Source organism: Empidonax traillii, unplaced genomic scaffold, assembly GCF_003031625.1.
Source record: "Empidonax traillii isolate 1590-97213 ecotype Southwest subspecies unplaced genomic scaffold, ASM303162v1 scaffold566:size1034704, whole genome shotgun sequence".
Lineage (NCBI taxonomy): Eukaryota > Metazoa > Chordata > Aves > Passeriformes > Tyrannidae > Empidonax > Empidonax traillii.
The window spans coordinates 486,285-503,222 of record NW_020955759.1 but is presented as its reverse complement, the minus strand read 5'-3'; the positions used below and the strand labels follow the sequence as shown (position 1 = coordinate 503,222).

Here is a 16,938-nt window from a genome sequence, read left to right as displayed (position 1 = left end):
AATATTCACCACTGTGGTGTTTCATAATACTGTCTAAAATATGCACATGGTTACACAAGAATAACCTTGTGTTAAAGTACAGCTTGTTTCATAAGAAAAAGAACTCTTACTACGAAATATGAAACTATTTCAATTTCCTTTTCCTGATCAAACTTCAACCTCTTAACAAGAGAGGAAATTCTTATGCTACTGGGAAGACTTTTACACCAGAGCTGTTTATTCAAGACACTTGAGCTGCTGGTGTCAAAGATGAGTTTGAAGCACAGTTAAACCATGATACTGGTTCTAGAAGGTCCTCATTTACTAGCTCTTCCTTGTTTGCAACTTATTGCAAATACAGAGTAGAGGACTGAACTAAGCTGAACTGTAATTTGAGATGCATACAAGCAAATTGTTAACAATCTTCACCTTTCAGGTTGTGCTTGCAATAGGTCACACAAATGAGCCCAGTTTTGATAACAAAAGGTTAATTCAAAATGTTGGTAATAACAGCTCTAAAAAACTAGATATACCTCACTGATCTTCATGAGAATCCATACAAGACTAAGACACAGCCCTTTTCATTTTAGATGAATACAGGTTGAAGCAGCAGCTCCTGGGTGGGTTTTAAGAACACTGCAAGTATGAGGACCATTCTTAATGTAAGCAAGACACATATAATCAATTTATCTGAGTGCAACTTGCAAGATATTCTTAGCATTATAGATTCATATTCATCATATTTATCTGCCTATTTTATATGAAGTGCTTTAGTTATATATTAAAAACAATTTCCTTCCAAAAGATTTTTTAATCTCCCATTGTTTGCTGTACATATCGAAAACATTATAATACATAAACTTTCAAGAACCTTCCACCACAAAAACTCTAAAAGCAACACAAAAAATAACGTATTAAGCCTCCCAACAGCCTTGTGAAATTGAGTAGTAGTGTTATACCTGTGTTAGGAAAGGGAAAAAGGAATACTTTACAATTATCTTGCAGTCACAAGTGAAGTCTGTGCTACAGACATGGACAGAAGTAAAGCTTAAATCCATCCTACTTAACTGAAGCTTTTAAATCAGAAAGTGAGCTGCTCAGGATTTCCCTGGGGTCAGTGAAGAGAAGTAGGGACTTCTACAGGACAGTTCAGGTGGTTTACTCTTTCTCTAGGCTTGTTACTCTCTCATGGCGCAGCATTAAGAGATTTCCCACTGGAAAAAAACCTGTCTTGTGTAACACCTGGTTTTGGCGACAGCATTCTCCTGAAGAGGCTGGCAGCTCATGGCTGGAATGGGTGCACTCTTTGCTGGGTAAAAACTGGCTGGGCCCAGAGAGTGGTGGTGAATGGCGCTACATCCAATTGGCACCTAGTTACTAGAGAGGTTCCCCAAAGCTCAGTACTGGAGCCAGTCGTGTTTAATATCTTTACCAATGATTTGGACAAGGGGAACGAGTGCACCCTCAGTAAGTTCACAGACAGCACAAAGTTGAGCAGGACTGTTGATCTGCCGGAGAGTAGGAAGGCTCTGCAGAGGGATTGGGACAGGCTGGATCGATGGTCTGAGGCCAACAGTATGAGGTTCAAAAAGGCCAAGTGCTGACTCCTGCATTTGGGTCACAACAATCCCATGCAGTGCTACAAGCTTGGGGAAGAGTGTCTGGAAACTGGCCTAGTGAGTGCTGGTCAATGGTCAGCTGAACGAGCCAGCAGTGTGCCCTGGCCGATGGCATCCTGGCCTGTACTAGAAACAGTGTGTCCAGCAGAATCAGGAAGTGATTGTCCCTCTGTACTGTACACACCTTGAATCCTGTGTTTAGTTTTGGGCCCTTCACTACAAGAAAGACACTGAAGTGCTGGAGCAGGTCCAAAGAGCAATGGAGCTGGTGAAAGGTTTAAAGTGTAAGTTGTATGAGGAGCTGCTGAAGGAGCTGAGGATGTTTGGTCTGGAGAAAAGGAGGCTGAGGAGGGACCTTGTCACTCTCTACAACTGTCTGAAAGGAGGTTGTAGCAAGAGTGGGTTGGTCTCTTCTCTGAAGGAACTAGGGAAAAGACAAGAGGAAACGGCCTCAAGCTGTGCTATGGGAGGTTTAGGTTGGACATCAGGAAAAATTTCTTCACTGAAAGGGTGGTTAAGCACTGGAACAGGATGCCCAGGGGTTTAGTGGATTCACCATCTGTGGAGGTGTTGAAGAAACAACTGGATGAAGCATTTAATGCTATGATTTAGTTGACAAAGTGATGCTTGGTCAAAGGTTGGAACTCAATAATCTTAGAGGTCTTTTCTAACCTTAATGATCTTATAATTATCAGCTTGAGTGGGATAATGCAGGCTTAACATATCCAGCGCTCTTTCTTTTCCCACATTGGCTGTCTTTTTTATTTTTTCTTTGTTTGTTCCAGGGCACACTGCACTGTAGCTTGCTTCCAAACCACAGAAGGGAATGGGAGTGATGAGTTCTCAGCACCCTCAAAATGACATGCCATTTTACTGTATATCAGTTTCATTTAGAAAAGCTCTCAGTGCTCCAAGTGAGATCTCCCACTTGGACAGTTCTGGTGACTAATAAATGTAATATTTTATTGTTACCAGAAAGTTCCTAATTATGGCTGTCGTCACTGAAAATAAACACATTCAGGACCTTTATGATAAAGTCTTCTGTCCAAGCATGGGAAATATTTTTTTTAAAGTAATTTGCTACTAAATGTGGCAACATGTGAAAATATCCTTCAGTCTACTTCTCTGAGTCTTCTGCTTCATAAAATAAAACATAAATTGCCAAACAGATTATCCCCCAATAATATAAAGCTTTCAGCTATTTCCACAATTGAAGTCTTGCCTCTTTCTTATGGGTATATCAGTATATCCCAAGGACTTCAGCAATTTGATTAATGAAGTTTTGATATTCAGGTATATTATTGGCCAAGAGATTTTTGGGAGAAAATAAGAAATTTTGGTTTTATACTCGTGAATTTACAAACATGAATTTTCTTTTAATCAGTTTGTTTCCGTGAAGCTATATTTGTTCCTTAAATTTTGCTTTTATATATATTATTGCCCCTTGAGTAGAACACATTATATAAGAAATCCCACTAATTTCAATTTCACCCTTTGTTATGCAACTTGTTTGTGGGAACTGCACTTCAAATGTCACTAGGGTGAGACTCTATTTTCGATATGAGAATTCATTGACTACAAAACAAAAAGAAGCAGATAGAGTAGTAAACAACCTCTATGTCTAGAAAGTAAACACAGGTTCAAGCTGGATGCCAAATAGGGGGCTAGTGCCCAGTTTTGGATTAAATTTTCTCACTGTTTCCTTTTAGCTCCGGTTTACCTTGAAAGAGGAAAGATTTACTGGAAAGCCATTCTTTATATAGCCATGTTAGTAATGCGCATAGAAGCAGAATAGCAGATTCCAAATCTGATGACCTGCTATGGCCACCTCCATCTTTATATTAATATAAATTTTCCTGATAGGACATTATGACAGTTCTTTCGATCTGTCCTCTTCGTGGCAGGCTCTGTCACATTTTTACTCAGCTTCACAGCAAGAGTAGTGTGTAAGGAATTTTCCCGTCTTCAGCAAACCATATAAAATCCAAGTCAAAATTCAGCCACTTCACACACATAGGCATATTTCATTGCAGAAAACAGAGCATAAGTCCTGCTGGTAAAGACAGCGGGAAGACTTTCAGTGTAGCCACACAGCACTCAGTGACAGATACCAGTCTTTCCAAAAGCCACTTTGTTCTATAAAATCACTGGCCCCCTCAAAACCTAGATTCCTTACTTGTTTAAAAGTAAGTGAGCACTTGTGTTGTTACTGCTGCAAAATAAGGAATTCAACAAAGATCACAGAGAATGGCATAGACAATTAATTTATCAAAACCATGATAAGAATAAACTTTAAAGTAGACTATCAAATGGTTATAGATATCCCAGAAAAAATGTTCATAATTTCTTTCTTTAATGACTGAATCCAGATCATAACTTTATGCTTGATCTGTTGTAGCTGGTGGCAGCACAGGCACTTCAAAGGGAAAGGAAGCTTCTTTTATTTTTGGTTTAGGTGTAGTGGTGCCATCAATATTTGCAAAGTAAAAAAAACCACAAAGTTTAGATACTGACTGAGCAGAATGATTATGGTTCACTTTCAACTCAAACTTGTATGTCTGTGTTAGCTTTTTATACTATACTATCATTAGGCATTAATTTTAAATTTTTATGTATTTTGCTTAGGTAATGATCAGGAAAACCAAGAAAGATTGGATCATGTAAAACTCACTTATCATGGTAATAACAATTATTAATACCATTTGGACTGCAGGATAAGTATATGAAACACTCATCTATACAGCTATCTGGAATGTACCCTGTGTCCCATCGATAGTGTAAGTTCAGCAAGCCAACAGCAAGCTCCTAAGCAAGACATGATGATTATATTTCATGTAACTCCTCTTTGGCAATACTTAGACACTGCAACTGAATACCAAACAGTGTCACGTGTGCCAGTCAGTTATTGCAAGAAAGAATACATGATGAACTGTTTGTTTTGAACTATCAGTATAAACACATTGCAGAAATGAAACCCAAGCTTAAACAATGGGGAAAGTTATCCAGTATTAAAATAAACAGTTCTAGGAAAATCTCTAAAAATGTTTACCAAGTCATCTTCTGCAAGAAGTTTCTGCACAGAGCGTTTTGCCATGTCCCTGTTTCTCAACCAACCCCAGTTACACTGACTATAGATATGCAAATACTAATGGACAAGGCTGGGCTTTAATTGCCTGTAATTGGCTCCCCAAGCAAGGGTGTTTTTATCTACAGTCAAGCTTGTAGGTCATCAAAGAAGCAATTTGGTTTTAGGCAAAAAAAATCCATTGCCTGTTTTACAAAAAAATATTTGTTTTCCTTCTAGAAATCTGAGAGCTTAGATATTGAAGAAAAAAATTATATTAAAATACTAGAGATTTAAGCAAACTGTGATTCTTACAAACTTTCTTAATAAATATTTTTCTAATGTCACAGGATAATATCTGTGCTGAGAAAATAATTCACTTTGCCAAATATTGTCTATATAAAATTTTACTGAAAGTTATTGAAATTTTATTGACATTTACTACCTGAAGCAATAAATATATTTCATTTGTGTAAATTAGACTATATTTCAAATTCTTAAACTTTTTTCCTTATTATAACTATTCTCTTCCAGTCCTAGACCTATAACTATTAAATATTCTTTACTTCGTTCACAGCAGGTGCATTGTAAAGTGCTGTTTAGTGTAGCTAATTTAGGGGGAAAAATAAATGCAGAGTATGAAAATGAGATGTGAGATATCTACATAATATATTCATTACACTTAGGCATTATGCATGTTTTGAAAGGAAATGAGTTATAGCTGAGATGCTTTGTAATGGCAACAGCAACAAAGCAAATTCAGTATTCAGAGATGCTATAAAGGAGCTGCATCAGCCTCATTTGTTCAGAGTGAGCCATACTCCATCACACAGAGAAACAGGTCCTTTCATTCCAAGGAAAACTGACACATGGGGATACGTGCACAATCCCAGTTTTATGCAAACCCCTGGGAGCAGAGGGTTGGGGGCTGGGAGGGAAAGAAGGAGGGGGATAGTTCTTCCCGTAGACAGTTTTACAGTCATTGCAGGAGAAAAAAGTCCTCAAATATAAACCCCTTTCAATGGGCTTCCTACCTGTTTAATCACTTCCCTCCAAAGTGTGAAAGGACTAACCCTCAGACATTCACACTCCAGAGACTCATATTTCCTCAAGTTCAGTTCACAGTGAAACAGTGATCTTAGTTCAGTCTCTAGTGGACAAACACAGAATAAGTAAAGTCTTAGAAGCATGATTCAGCAGGCAATTTGCTCAAGTAAAATCATGAGTGCATAAACACAGAAAACATCTTTCCTCTCTTTAGTGCTTGTCTCAGTCTCCCAAAACACAGTAAAATAATTTCCTAAGAACTGGTTTCTTCTACAAAAGAAACCCCCTCATTTCCAGCCTTATACTCCCCAAAGCACACCAAGATATTAAAAAATGAGGGAAGTAGTCTAAAAATTAAATGCTTGGTTATATTTTCTTTTATAGTCACATGCTTACTGCACAGAATCTTCTCTTTCTTGCTAAAGCCAGATATTCAAGAGCACGATTAATTTACCAAGTAATCAAGAAATCCTTTTAAAAGATGCTCGTAGAGTTAGGGGGACTGGGGTGGCTGTATGTCCTTTTTAACATACTTTTGTCTTGTACACTGTCTGGATGAAACAAAATTTGAAAATTAGATACATAACAGTAACTGTACTAATATGAAGTTTCAACCCACCTAGTAGAGTCTTCATCAGAGATATTCCTTCTTAATATGAACTTGTTTTGGAGTTAAATCATGTGTCTCTCAAATAGGTACATACAGCAATTTTCTTATGCCATACTACACAACTAGTTGCATCACTCAATTGTGCAATTTTCTAAGTTGTACCAGGTCAAAACGGCAGCAGATGAATGGAAATATCACAGATAATTACACATGGACTGTTTGTTTATTTATTTTTGCTGGTCAGCTACCCCAAAGCATTTTCATTACCAAGGCATGGACAAGATCCTACAAGGTATGTAGTCTTACACAAGTCAGTAATCCTGTTAAGGTGAATGGGGTGTTCATATGAGTGAAATTATTCACATATTTAAGTCTTTTCAGACTCAAACTCCACTGCATACATAAAACACTGAAGAGTTCATTAGATGTTTAGAGCTATTGCACAAGTACTTAAAAATAATTACTTCTACTAAGGTACTGCAACACCTTGTAACCCATTTTCCCCTTTTTAGGAAATAATGCACATATATGCACACAAATTGAACAGGCTATTTCAAGACATGGTTAAAAAGGTTTACTGTGATGTTTTGAAGTGGGAATGGCTTTATATTTTCTTCTTTCTTTCCAGCAATTAGCTGGGTAGAATAGTATTATAGGAACTATTTATGAAGGAGCAATTATATGCTTAATCCAGTGCCCTTAAATGTTGATTTTTAAAAAATACTCCCTTTTGCTGTCAGAGTAGCAGGTATCCTGCATGACATCTGATCTGCATCTGTGAACTATAAGTAGAGCTTATAAGAATACTTAGTAAATTCTGTCAGCAGAGTCTCTGGAGGATTTTTATGTTCTTTGGCTCACATGCATCCATAATGTCTTGAGAAAAAGTTTTAAGAAGTTGCATCTTTCAGTAAAGTGAAGAAAATTCTGCTCCCAAGAGCTATGTCACTAAGAGAGGTGCACTCTAGATGAAACATTTCTCTCCTACACAGTCCTTATTACCGCTGCTTTCATAGAAACTAATGAAAGTTTTTAACAGCATAAACATCCCCCACAAAAATCATTTAGTGAGAAATGAAAAAAAGAAACACTTACTTTTTGCAGCCACTGAGTGTAATTTTCCATCACATGTTCCAGATGTTGCAGTTTCTGGGAAGAGAAATCCTGTTCCACGTGAGGAGCATCTCTCTGAAGAGCATTTGTGTTGTACTGGTCTGTCGTGCTTTCACGACAGTTCCCGTCCTGTTCTGGCAGGATGAAAGTATAGGTGCACTGCCCATGCTGAATCCGGTTAAATCTTCTCCCACTGGCTTCTGGACCCCGACGCTGGTTATTACAGCCTATATGAGCAAGAATTGCTGCCAGGAAAGCAAAGGAAAGGAAAACTGACATGTTATTATTACTTTCTTCCTGCTTTCAGAAAAACTTTTTCTTCCTCTTTCTTTAAATTTGTTCTTAATTTCCCTTAAAGTCTTTGGAAAAAGGGCTGGAGCAACGCACTTTAAAATTCAGGCTTGGATAAACTGTTAGTTTTTTTAATTTCACTGTGAGGATAGCTTCCTTAGTTAAAATTGGGAATATTTATAGCATAGTAGTTAAGATTTATTATTTCCTCTCTGTTACAGTCCAGCATGTAGCCTGCTTTAGGCAGCTGCATATGCATATCCCAGTCTCTTTCCCCTACACTATCTGCTGCAGAACTGCTATTTTCTCTCAGGCTTCAGTGAGTTTTATTAAGGTTGCACTTTCAAGCCAAGCTGGAAGCAAGCAGCCTTTCACAAGATGACTTGACAGGAATGTGTGTATGAGTGCGCCCCTATGCTAAGGATGGCTGATGGCTCAGTACAGAGGGATCATCTTACAAACTGGCTGGATGCATGACCTCAATCATGCATGTCTTTGCAGCCCCTACTGCATACAACTGCTGAGGGCTTTTGACGAATTTACGTAAGTTTAATAAGTAAGGCAGTCCACCTTAATACTCTTCATATGTTCACACTGACCTATCAAAATGTAGATAAAGTGTAGAAGTTTGTTGTAATCCCTCTGTAAATATACAAAGCACTGAAATTAAAAATACTTTCAGTTCTGCACTGCTCTGTATCTGTTAAAGATTTCTAAATCAGGCAAATGACCCTTATGGGGAAAATAAGTCAAATTTAACTCTCACATGCTTTAGCTACTTTTCTAAGACAATTGTGTTTCTTTAGAAGTGTTTTCAGAAAATTTTTTTACAGCATATATTGAAATTAAGGTTGCCAAATAGTAATGGGAAAAGGCAGTTTAGAAAGATAATAATTTTCTAGGTTTGGTGCCTAAACTGAGGTAATTAATTAAAAAACAGTGAGGGATGGTGGCTGAAGTAGTCCAGATTGTCTTCTATACTCCTGAGTAGTTATCAGATGCAAAAAATTTCTTCCAATTTGCAAGTCTATATGGGCTATAAGGCACTCCTCATTATATATGGTAACTTTCTCTGGGGCAACTTCCCCAGAAGAAGATTGTGCTAACTGCTTAAGGTATCTTATACTTAAATAATGCCTTTGGTATTTGCTAGAGACAAATAAAAAATGCAGAGATTATAAACAGGATTGGAATATTCATGAAATTTACACGAATTTGGATCTGAGTTCCTGCACTAGCTTTTGTTGTTGTTCCATAAATATCAGCTAACGCCGATGCAGAGAACTTTGCACACTTTTTTTCCATAAAAGTAAGTAGTCTTCTAAATAACAATAGTGTATCACTAAAAAACAATCTTCAAGGTTTTTACTCTCAAAGAAACCTGTAAAAATTCTGAGTGCAAGCACACTCAGTACTAATGCAATTGCCACCTGTATCACAACTACAACGTCATTCTAAAAGAACTGCCTGGAATATTCACCCAAGCATCCGACATGCTTCCAGGGAACCTATTCCTGCATGGAGGTTTTTCATCTTGTATTTGGAAAGAAACCACTGCATTTGAACCAATAAGTAATATCTCCTACAATAAAATAGAGAAATGAGATATTCTTATCTTACTCTAAAATGTTTATATATTCAATTGAGAGAGAGAAAAAAAAAAAAAAAGGAAAGAATACAAAGCAAAAAGCAAAACATCAGTGCTACTGTTACTTTGATCAAAATAAGAATATTCTTCCACCTCTGAACTGTTCGGCCCACCTTAGCACTCTATTTTTTCTGCCTCCGAAAACCAACTTCTTGCAGTTTTCTTTCTTGCTTGCATACTTCCCATAACTCACCACCAACACCAGAACTAGTTCTGTGGTTTATTACACTGTCTTTGCAATTATTGTGAAATGTATTTTTAAGATATTTGCTCATCTAAGATCAGAGATGAAAAGAGAAGAAAATTGTAGGATTAGACTCTGATCTGAAGGGTTAGCACAAAAACAATTATTCCCAATGAGGCAAAGCAAAAATACCAGAGCACAAACCTGGCAACAATACATGCTTTTCTTATAAATAAAAAGAGTACTTTATGAAAGGGCCTCAGAGAAACTTAAATGGGGGATAGCAAAGGTTGGTGTACAAAGGCTTCCTAGATTTTTAGTTCATATTTTCAAGTATGAGTACACACACAAATGTCTCATTCATTTTCTGCAGAGTACTTAAGCAATAGATTTATTCACATGCAAATATGAAAAAGTGAGATTGCAGACTTACAATTGATGTTTTTCAGATGAGAAAAGACTTCATAGAAGAGTTGGCTCACTTTATTGCTATTATATGACCCCTTTCTCCCGCCTGAGGTGACTTCTCCTTCCCCTTCCATCCCCTTCTTCCTGAAGGGTAACAGCCCTTAAGGCCTTCAAGAAGCACCCAGAGTTATCAAGCATCTTTGGCATTAGCTGATTTGTCTCCAGCTTAGTTTCCTACCACAGCACCTGCCTCTCAAAACCAGTCCCCCAATCCAGGTCCCAAACTGAGGGTTCACAGGCAAAATGTAATGGTTAGGTGTCACAGCAGGGAGGGAGATGTGGCACAGCCATGCAACAGTCAGAGCTTCTCCTACCAACACGCTGCACTAAAGTCTTCCTTACTAAAAAGAACCACACCCACCCCCCCCCATGTAACGTTTATATCTGTGTTGTAGGAGTAGTGCATCTGAGACATCTCATGTGCCCAAACTCACGGGGTCTCACGCAGAGGCAAGGAAGGGATGGCAGAAGCCTGGTAGAAGCCCAGGAGCCATTCTGTTACTCCGAATTTGCAGCCTTTCTAGCCCACAGGGAGGGGAATTGTGATGGAATGCATTCCAATATTTTCAAGGCTCTGAGTGACTGCTGAAAAGGCAGCAGCTCTGCTGGCTACATAGAAACTCAGCAAGCTTTGGGGTTGCTCTTGCCGACCCAAGAGTCAGAGCTAGTAGTCACCAGGGTCCCTAACTAGAATTACAGACATTCCCAAACCTAACACAGGGACCAACAAGGTCAGTTTGCTGTTTCCCCAAACACACAGCAAAGTCATTTTGATAAGCACATTGAACCACTCCTCCCTGACACACTCACGGTCATCTGCATGCACAGGCAGAAAAGTAAGAACCCATAAAGAAAAAAATCTTATTTCCAGATCTACAGATTATTCCACTTCACTCTACAGTGCCATTTTATAAGAAATTCCATTTTATTTAAGGAAAATAGGTTCAGAAATAATAAGAGTTTTTATTTAATAAAATTCCCTAATTCTGTTAAGGTATTTGTTGTTGTTGTTGTTTTCAAAACCAAACCAAACAAACAAACAAACTTGCCCAAGAGTTTCAATGGTTTGACATGTTTTACCCAATTTGATAAATGTACAGTTTATTATCGCAGTACCATGTGATCTATGTGACACGTCCCAGCTTTCCAAAACCTGAAAATTTCAGTGAGGTAAGGAAAAAAAATAGTTCTCACCGTTCAGTCGAAGTCACTTTTGGTATTTTTGCAGCATCTTACATTATATACTACAGATAAAATCTAAATTATTTGCCCAGGATTGCACAGTGGCTCAACCACAAATTGAGTAGGGGCATAGATGTGTTTAAAAGGCTCTTTATTTTCCTAAGACCACTTCCTCCATCACAATGACTAGGTTTGTATTCCCTGAACTTTTCCTTCTGTGTAACAGGGTATAGATGGATCCAGAGGTTTGCTTCCCAGACCATGAAGTCTCATACCCGTTCTTTATTTAGTAGCTATACAGAACACTGTAGTTCACTATGTAATCAATCCCACAAGGCAAAATAAATGGGAATTCAACATCCGGATAAAGGTTATATTAACATGATATTGGTTCCTACATATCTAACATTAACGTATTTTAGTGGCTTTTGTTACAGAATCATATGCGTGCTTAGATATCAAATATAAATTCTAGGAAACCAAAATCTATTTCTATTTCTTTACATTTCTGCTGCAATATGTGTTATTGTTGCAGATGAGTTGCAATAATGTTGCATCATGTCACACACTGTACCTGGAGTTCCTCCAACTCAGTTTCCTTGGTTTATAAGGGAAGTCACAGAAGAATGGCTCCTGAGTATAGGCACAAGAAGCAAGCTTTTCTCTATAGGTAAACCAGTGCTGTATTAGGATACAAAATATTTATTCTTAATCAGGCGTATTCCAAAGAACCTCGTTCTACATATATAAATTCTAGAGAATAAAATGGATTTTAAGTCCCATAACTCTGACTGGTTATGCGCTAAGGCTTCTTCAGTTACTTTAGTGGAAATGATCCCATTTAATCATACTGCTCAGACTGGAACAGGATGAAAGATATTGAAAATCCAGATGGTATTGAGAGCAGATGAAGGGGAAGACTTGCTTACCATGCAACAACACTTTCTCCTACTACCTGTATGCTATCTTTTCTCACTCTCCTGTGAATAAGCAAGTAGTCATCTCAGATAAATTACTCCTCAGGACTGAATTTTTTATATTCACATGTGCATAGTTAAGGTATGATCCACATGGTGTTGCTTGCCAGATCCTTCCTTCAAAAGAACACAGTGATGAATAATCAGTCAAGCCACAGCCCAACCCAACCATCGAGCATTCAATTTCATACCTGAGAACAACAGCTGGGAGCATTAACAGAGCTCACAGAAGCTGCTAAAGCAGCAGCTCTTAGAAGAGCATGGTGGTTTACCATAGAAACACCTGAGCTACTTGTTATGCTGTACAATGGGTCTGAATTTTGTCTCACACAGAGGCTTTATTGGATTCTTTCCAAATATGTTGGCAGCTGAGAGAGCAAGGTATTTTCTGAAAACTTATTTTCATGCTGTGGGAAAATTAGGTTTTTCTTATATTCGTAACAAATCTTTGAGCTTATGCATGTAGAGACAAAGCATGTAGATTAATTCCATTAAATTTGCTCTCATTCCCTGGGAAAGGAGGGAATACCCCCAGCATCCTCTTGTTGTCTCTCTAGGGTGATTTTTGTCCTTACCTTTCACATTTTCAGGATCCTTGATTTATTTTCAAAGACCAACCTTCAACCCTCCCAAACAGTAGAGATATACAGTAATGGAACACAGTGGGCATGACGATGAAAACAGATGCCCTAATCTAAAATATCTGATGAGAAGACCACCAACAGTGATCTTGTGCTGTAAATCCTAGACAAAACCAGACAACTGCCTGATTTTGAAAGAAAGATCATACAGTTACCAGCATTTCAGCCCTATCATGTGAACGTGCCTTCTGTTGCAAACTACACTGAAAGTGAAATTTTGTGGAAATTATTTATAGCAGTGTTTTTTGTTTGAATGGTTTAATTATTCTATGGATTATCTCTGGGTCTTAATGTTCACCAGGGAAAAATGCAGGAGAGAAACAGCAACCTATTGGTACGTTACCTTCAGTTTCTGACTTAATTTAAAATGTAGCTCTAAGTAGAATGCTATATGTACATCTGTTCTTGAGGTCACAAAGGCAGGAACCATGATAGTGTGATTTACCTACGAAAGCAATATTTGCAGTCCCCTAGTCAATAAAAGAGAATAAAAAAGATTTTTCTGACTACTGGCAAAAGTTGAATACTTAGCAACAACAACAACAAAACACCACTACACACTTTCTTCAAACTCTGTGGAATGGTAAGGTAACATCTTTCCTTTGGATTCTTAAGCCTTAAGTACTGCAAGATAATTACAGCCTTCTTCCCTAAAGGAAACAAAAATCCTGAATCAGGTGCTTAAAAAGCCTTGTTCATGAGGAGCACTAGATACGTAACTGTTAGAGACACAGAGGACAAAATATCGGAGACAAAATCCCTTACATTGACCATAGAAGAAATATGAGACCTACCTATCCTTTCTAAGCATAATACTCCAGTGAGTTTAGACTTTCTGTCCTATCAGAAAGTCTTTTCCTCATAGACCTCTCTGTACCTCAGACTGTCAACTCAACTGCAGCCAAGAGGGAAGTGACGCCCCTGCCAAGGATGGTCAGAGCATTTGTAGGTGAGCCCTAGACATTAATCCTTCTACTGCCTGATATGAAGAGAGGCGGGAATCAGACTTTTATCTTTTTGAGCATATATATATTCATAGCAAGGCATGAATTGCAAGTCATGTTTCTTCTGCTTGTTGAGACACATCAGGCAGACTCCCCATCAACCTGAATGACACCCTAAACAACTGACTGCAAAAGTCAGTCTTTGCCATTCTATGACATAATTAAAAATTGAAATGTAAAACATTCTCCTTCATTTTCTCCACATAGAAAAAAGATGTAAATCCAGGTCAGTCCTCAGTGTTTATGCTGTACAAGAACTCAAGCATATGGCTAAAGTATACATAGAAAGATTAAAGCCCTGCTTCTTGAAAGGTAAATACTATTTTCTAATTAAGACTTATTTGCCTAGCAACATTATTTTTCCTAGAATAGGCTTAGATAAAATAATATATGGGAAATAAACTGTACTGGATATAATGTTGGATAGAAGTTATGAACATCAAATTTTTCTTTTGAGTTTCTGTGTAGCTCTGATCAACTTCTACATACCTTTTGAAAAAGAACTGCAAATTAAAGGGACTAGAAAAAACACTCTTGAAGAGGTATAACCTATACACCAACAGTAAAACAAGAAAAAGGAGTGAGTGTATACCAAATCTTCATTTTACAAGTTCCCGTGAAAAATCTGGTATTATAACATTTCTAGAACAATCATAACATATCTTCTGCTTTCACTCAAAGAAGGATGAAACCCATCCTTCAATAAGCTAATAGTTAATTATGTGGGTGAAATATCTATCTTTTGATAGGTGTAAACTGGGAAAACATGGGATTAATAGTTTGGATTGCTATTCGTGTTTGAATTCAACTTCAAAACCACAGTTTAATCATTTTAGATGTGTGGCTAAAAAGAGTATATGACAAATGCAATGATGTTACTGAAATGTGTTTCATTACAAATGACAAACTGAGTCCTAGGAGTGAGCAATCTCAATATTTCAGCCTTCTGGATTCACACCTTGTTGTATTTTTCATGAATGGGAACACTCAATTCCACGTGTTCTCTCAGAGTTCATCCAACTTAGCTTAACTTTTTGGCCAGAGTTCAACTCTGGCAGGAGCAGGAGAAGCCAACAGTAATGATATTACACAACATAAGCAGCCCAGTCTTCCAGCATTCAAATCACCTTGCTCGTACTTGTTCTGGAAAGGAAAAATAGCAAGAAAGGAGGCAGAGAAGAGAACATGAAGGATATAGATATTTTTTGACATTGACAATACCAAGATTTATAGCATAGGCAACCTATCCTGGAAGCTACAGAATCCCAGCTGAATGGAAACACTTAAAAAAATGCAGTAAATGTGAAAAAAACCAAAAACACTGGCAATGTTCTCATAGAACCTCATGAAAAACAACATAAAGTTGCATTTAAATTCAAACTACAGGAAATACAAGCTCACCATTACTATGTGAATGTATTATAGGTCTAACAAGCTCAATTTTTGCCAAGAAGTCCTTAAAATCTTACTTGTTTTCTCATAAAGAGTCAGAATTTCAAGTTCTTTCTCCAACACTATTAATAGATTAAATATCCCTATTACAACATGCCTTTTAAGGAATCAAGTCAAATACTAACTGAATACTTTGATATCAAGACTGGCATATTTGTATATCTAAAACCTTGCAGTCCCTATGGTCAAGGCAGCTGGCAGCTTCCTTACACTCAGTCTGTTTATAAAATCATTCCCAGCAGTTAAGAGTTAAGTTCTGGGTGACAGATATAGCAGAGAAAAAGGCAAGAATAAGCTACCAGGAATCTGAGGTATCAGAGGTAAGTAAATGGCAGTGCAGTCACTGAAAGGGAGAAGCAGATAGAGACAGTCTGGAATTAAGAATTGCAAGTATTTCTTATTTAAGAAGGTGGTTTATAAATAAAATATCTCTTATATTTTATAGTGTAATTTTCTCCTCACACCTATTATTTATTTTTGCAAACAGCTTCTGGTTTCACATTCCTTATGTGTATATGAGGCTTGCATCCCCATAATATCAAAATTCATCATTAACTAATTAGAAACCTCAGTCAACTGCTCAAAATTATTTTAAGAGACCGATCAGCTTCTTCCCAACTGTACATATCATTTTTAATTAGGAAACAAGAAGACAGACAACACAAATAAATAGCAGTGAGGCAAGAGTCTAGCTATGGTTTGGGAGCAGCTTCCCGCAGAATCGCACCAGCAAGGGCAAGGCACGCCAGCTGCACTGTGCTAAATAGCCTCGCTACAACCACATGTCCACTTCTTGGATGAAGTATAGGAGGCACTCATCCTATACTTAGACAGCAAGCTGTCATAATTTTATATGGGAGAAAATATTTAACACAAGTTGGCTCTGATTAATTGGCCTGCTATACTAGCTAGAGACAGTATTTTCCAACAGAGTTGGAAAATAGAGATAGGAATCCATGTCCTGGGGACTAGGGTATGCCTAGTACTGAGGCTCAGGCGTTGTATCACATAGCTCTAACTAGCCCCATAGCTCATTCGAATATCTCCATGTCACACTGCAGTCGCAGGAAAGGTATCTTACCTTCCCCTCAGAGATTCCCTCTAGCACTTCTGTACAACCTGCTCTGGCGCAGATGCCCAAAGCTGGGTTTTGGGCATCAGAGGATGCTGCGAGGTTGTGGTTCCTTACAGAGAGCAGGCATAGCCACACTGTTTGAGATTGGCAACTATAGCAAGCAGCCAGAATGTAGGTCTTGGGCTTCTAACCACACTGTACATCTCAAAATGCCTAATCAATAAGCCATAAATGGGAGATAATAAATGGAATTGCAAATGTGTTTCGTTTCCCCTAATGACAATGGTCATAGAAATGCTGTAGCAACTTTACTGAATCCAAACAACATGTTTATAGGTGTAATGATATTTGCAGCCAATTCTTCAGCCACTTCAGTAAACACAGCGGAATGTAGGACCTGTGACAGCCTGGCAGTACTTGTGCTGCTGCATCCCTTGGAAAAGCAACATTGAAAAATTAGCACCAAAGCCTGGACTGTGTCCTTAGGAGCATGTGTGCTCAGGCACCAGGAGAACCAGTAGCCTGAGAGCTTTGTTTCTGAATATAAATATAACAGAAAATGGTCTGAAGTACAATATTTGAAA

The 16,938-nt window shown here is 37.9% G+C and overlaps 1 protein-coding gene across 1 annotated transcript in view; it reads right to left on the bottom strand.

Annotated features, from left to right (window-relative positions):
- The window catches only part of ANGPT1 (angiopoietin 1), a 156,525-nt gene extending 148,477 nt beyond the window's left edge, over positions 1-8,048 (bottom strand). Inside the window, exon 1 of the mRNA XM_027897914.1 lies at positions 7,415-8,048. Coding sequence (XP_027753715.1) covers positions 7,415-7,711 — 297 coding nt within the window. The 5' untranslated portion in view covers positions 7,712-8,048. The remainder of the gene's footprint in view (positions 1-7,414) is intronic.
- Between the last annotated feature and the right edge of the window lie 8,890 nt (positions 8,049-16,938).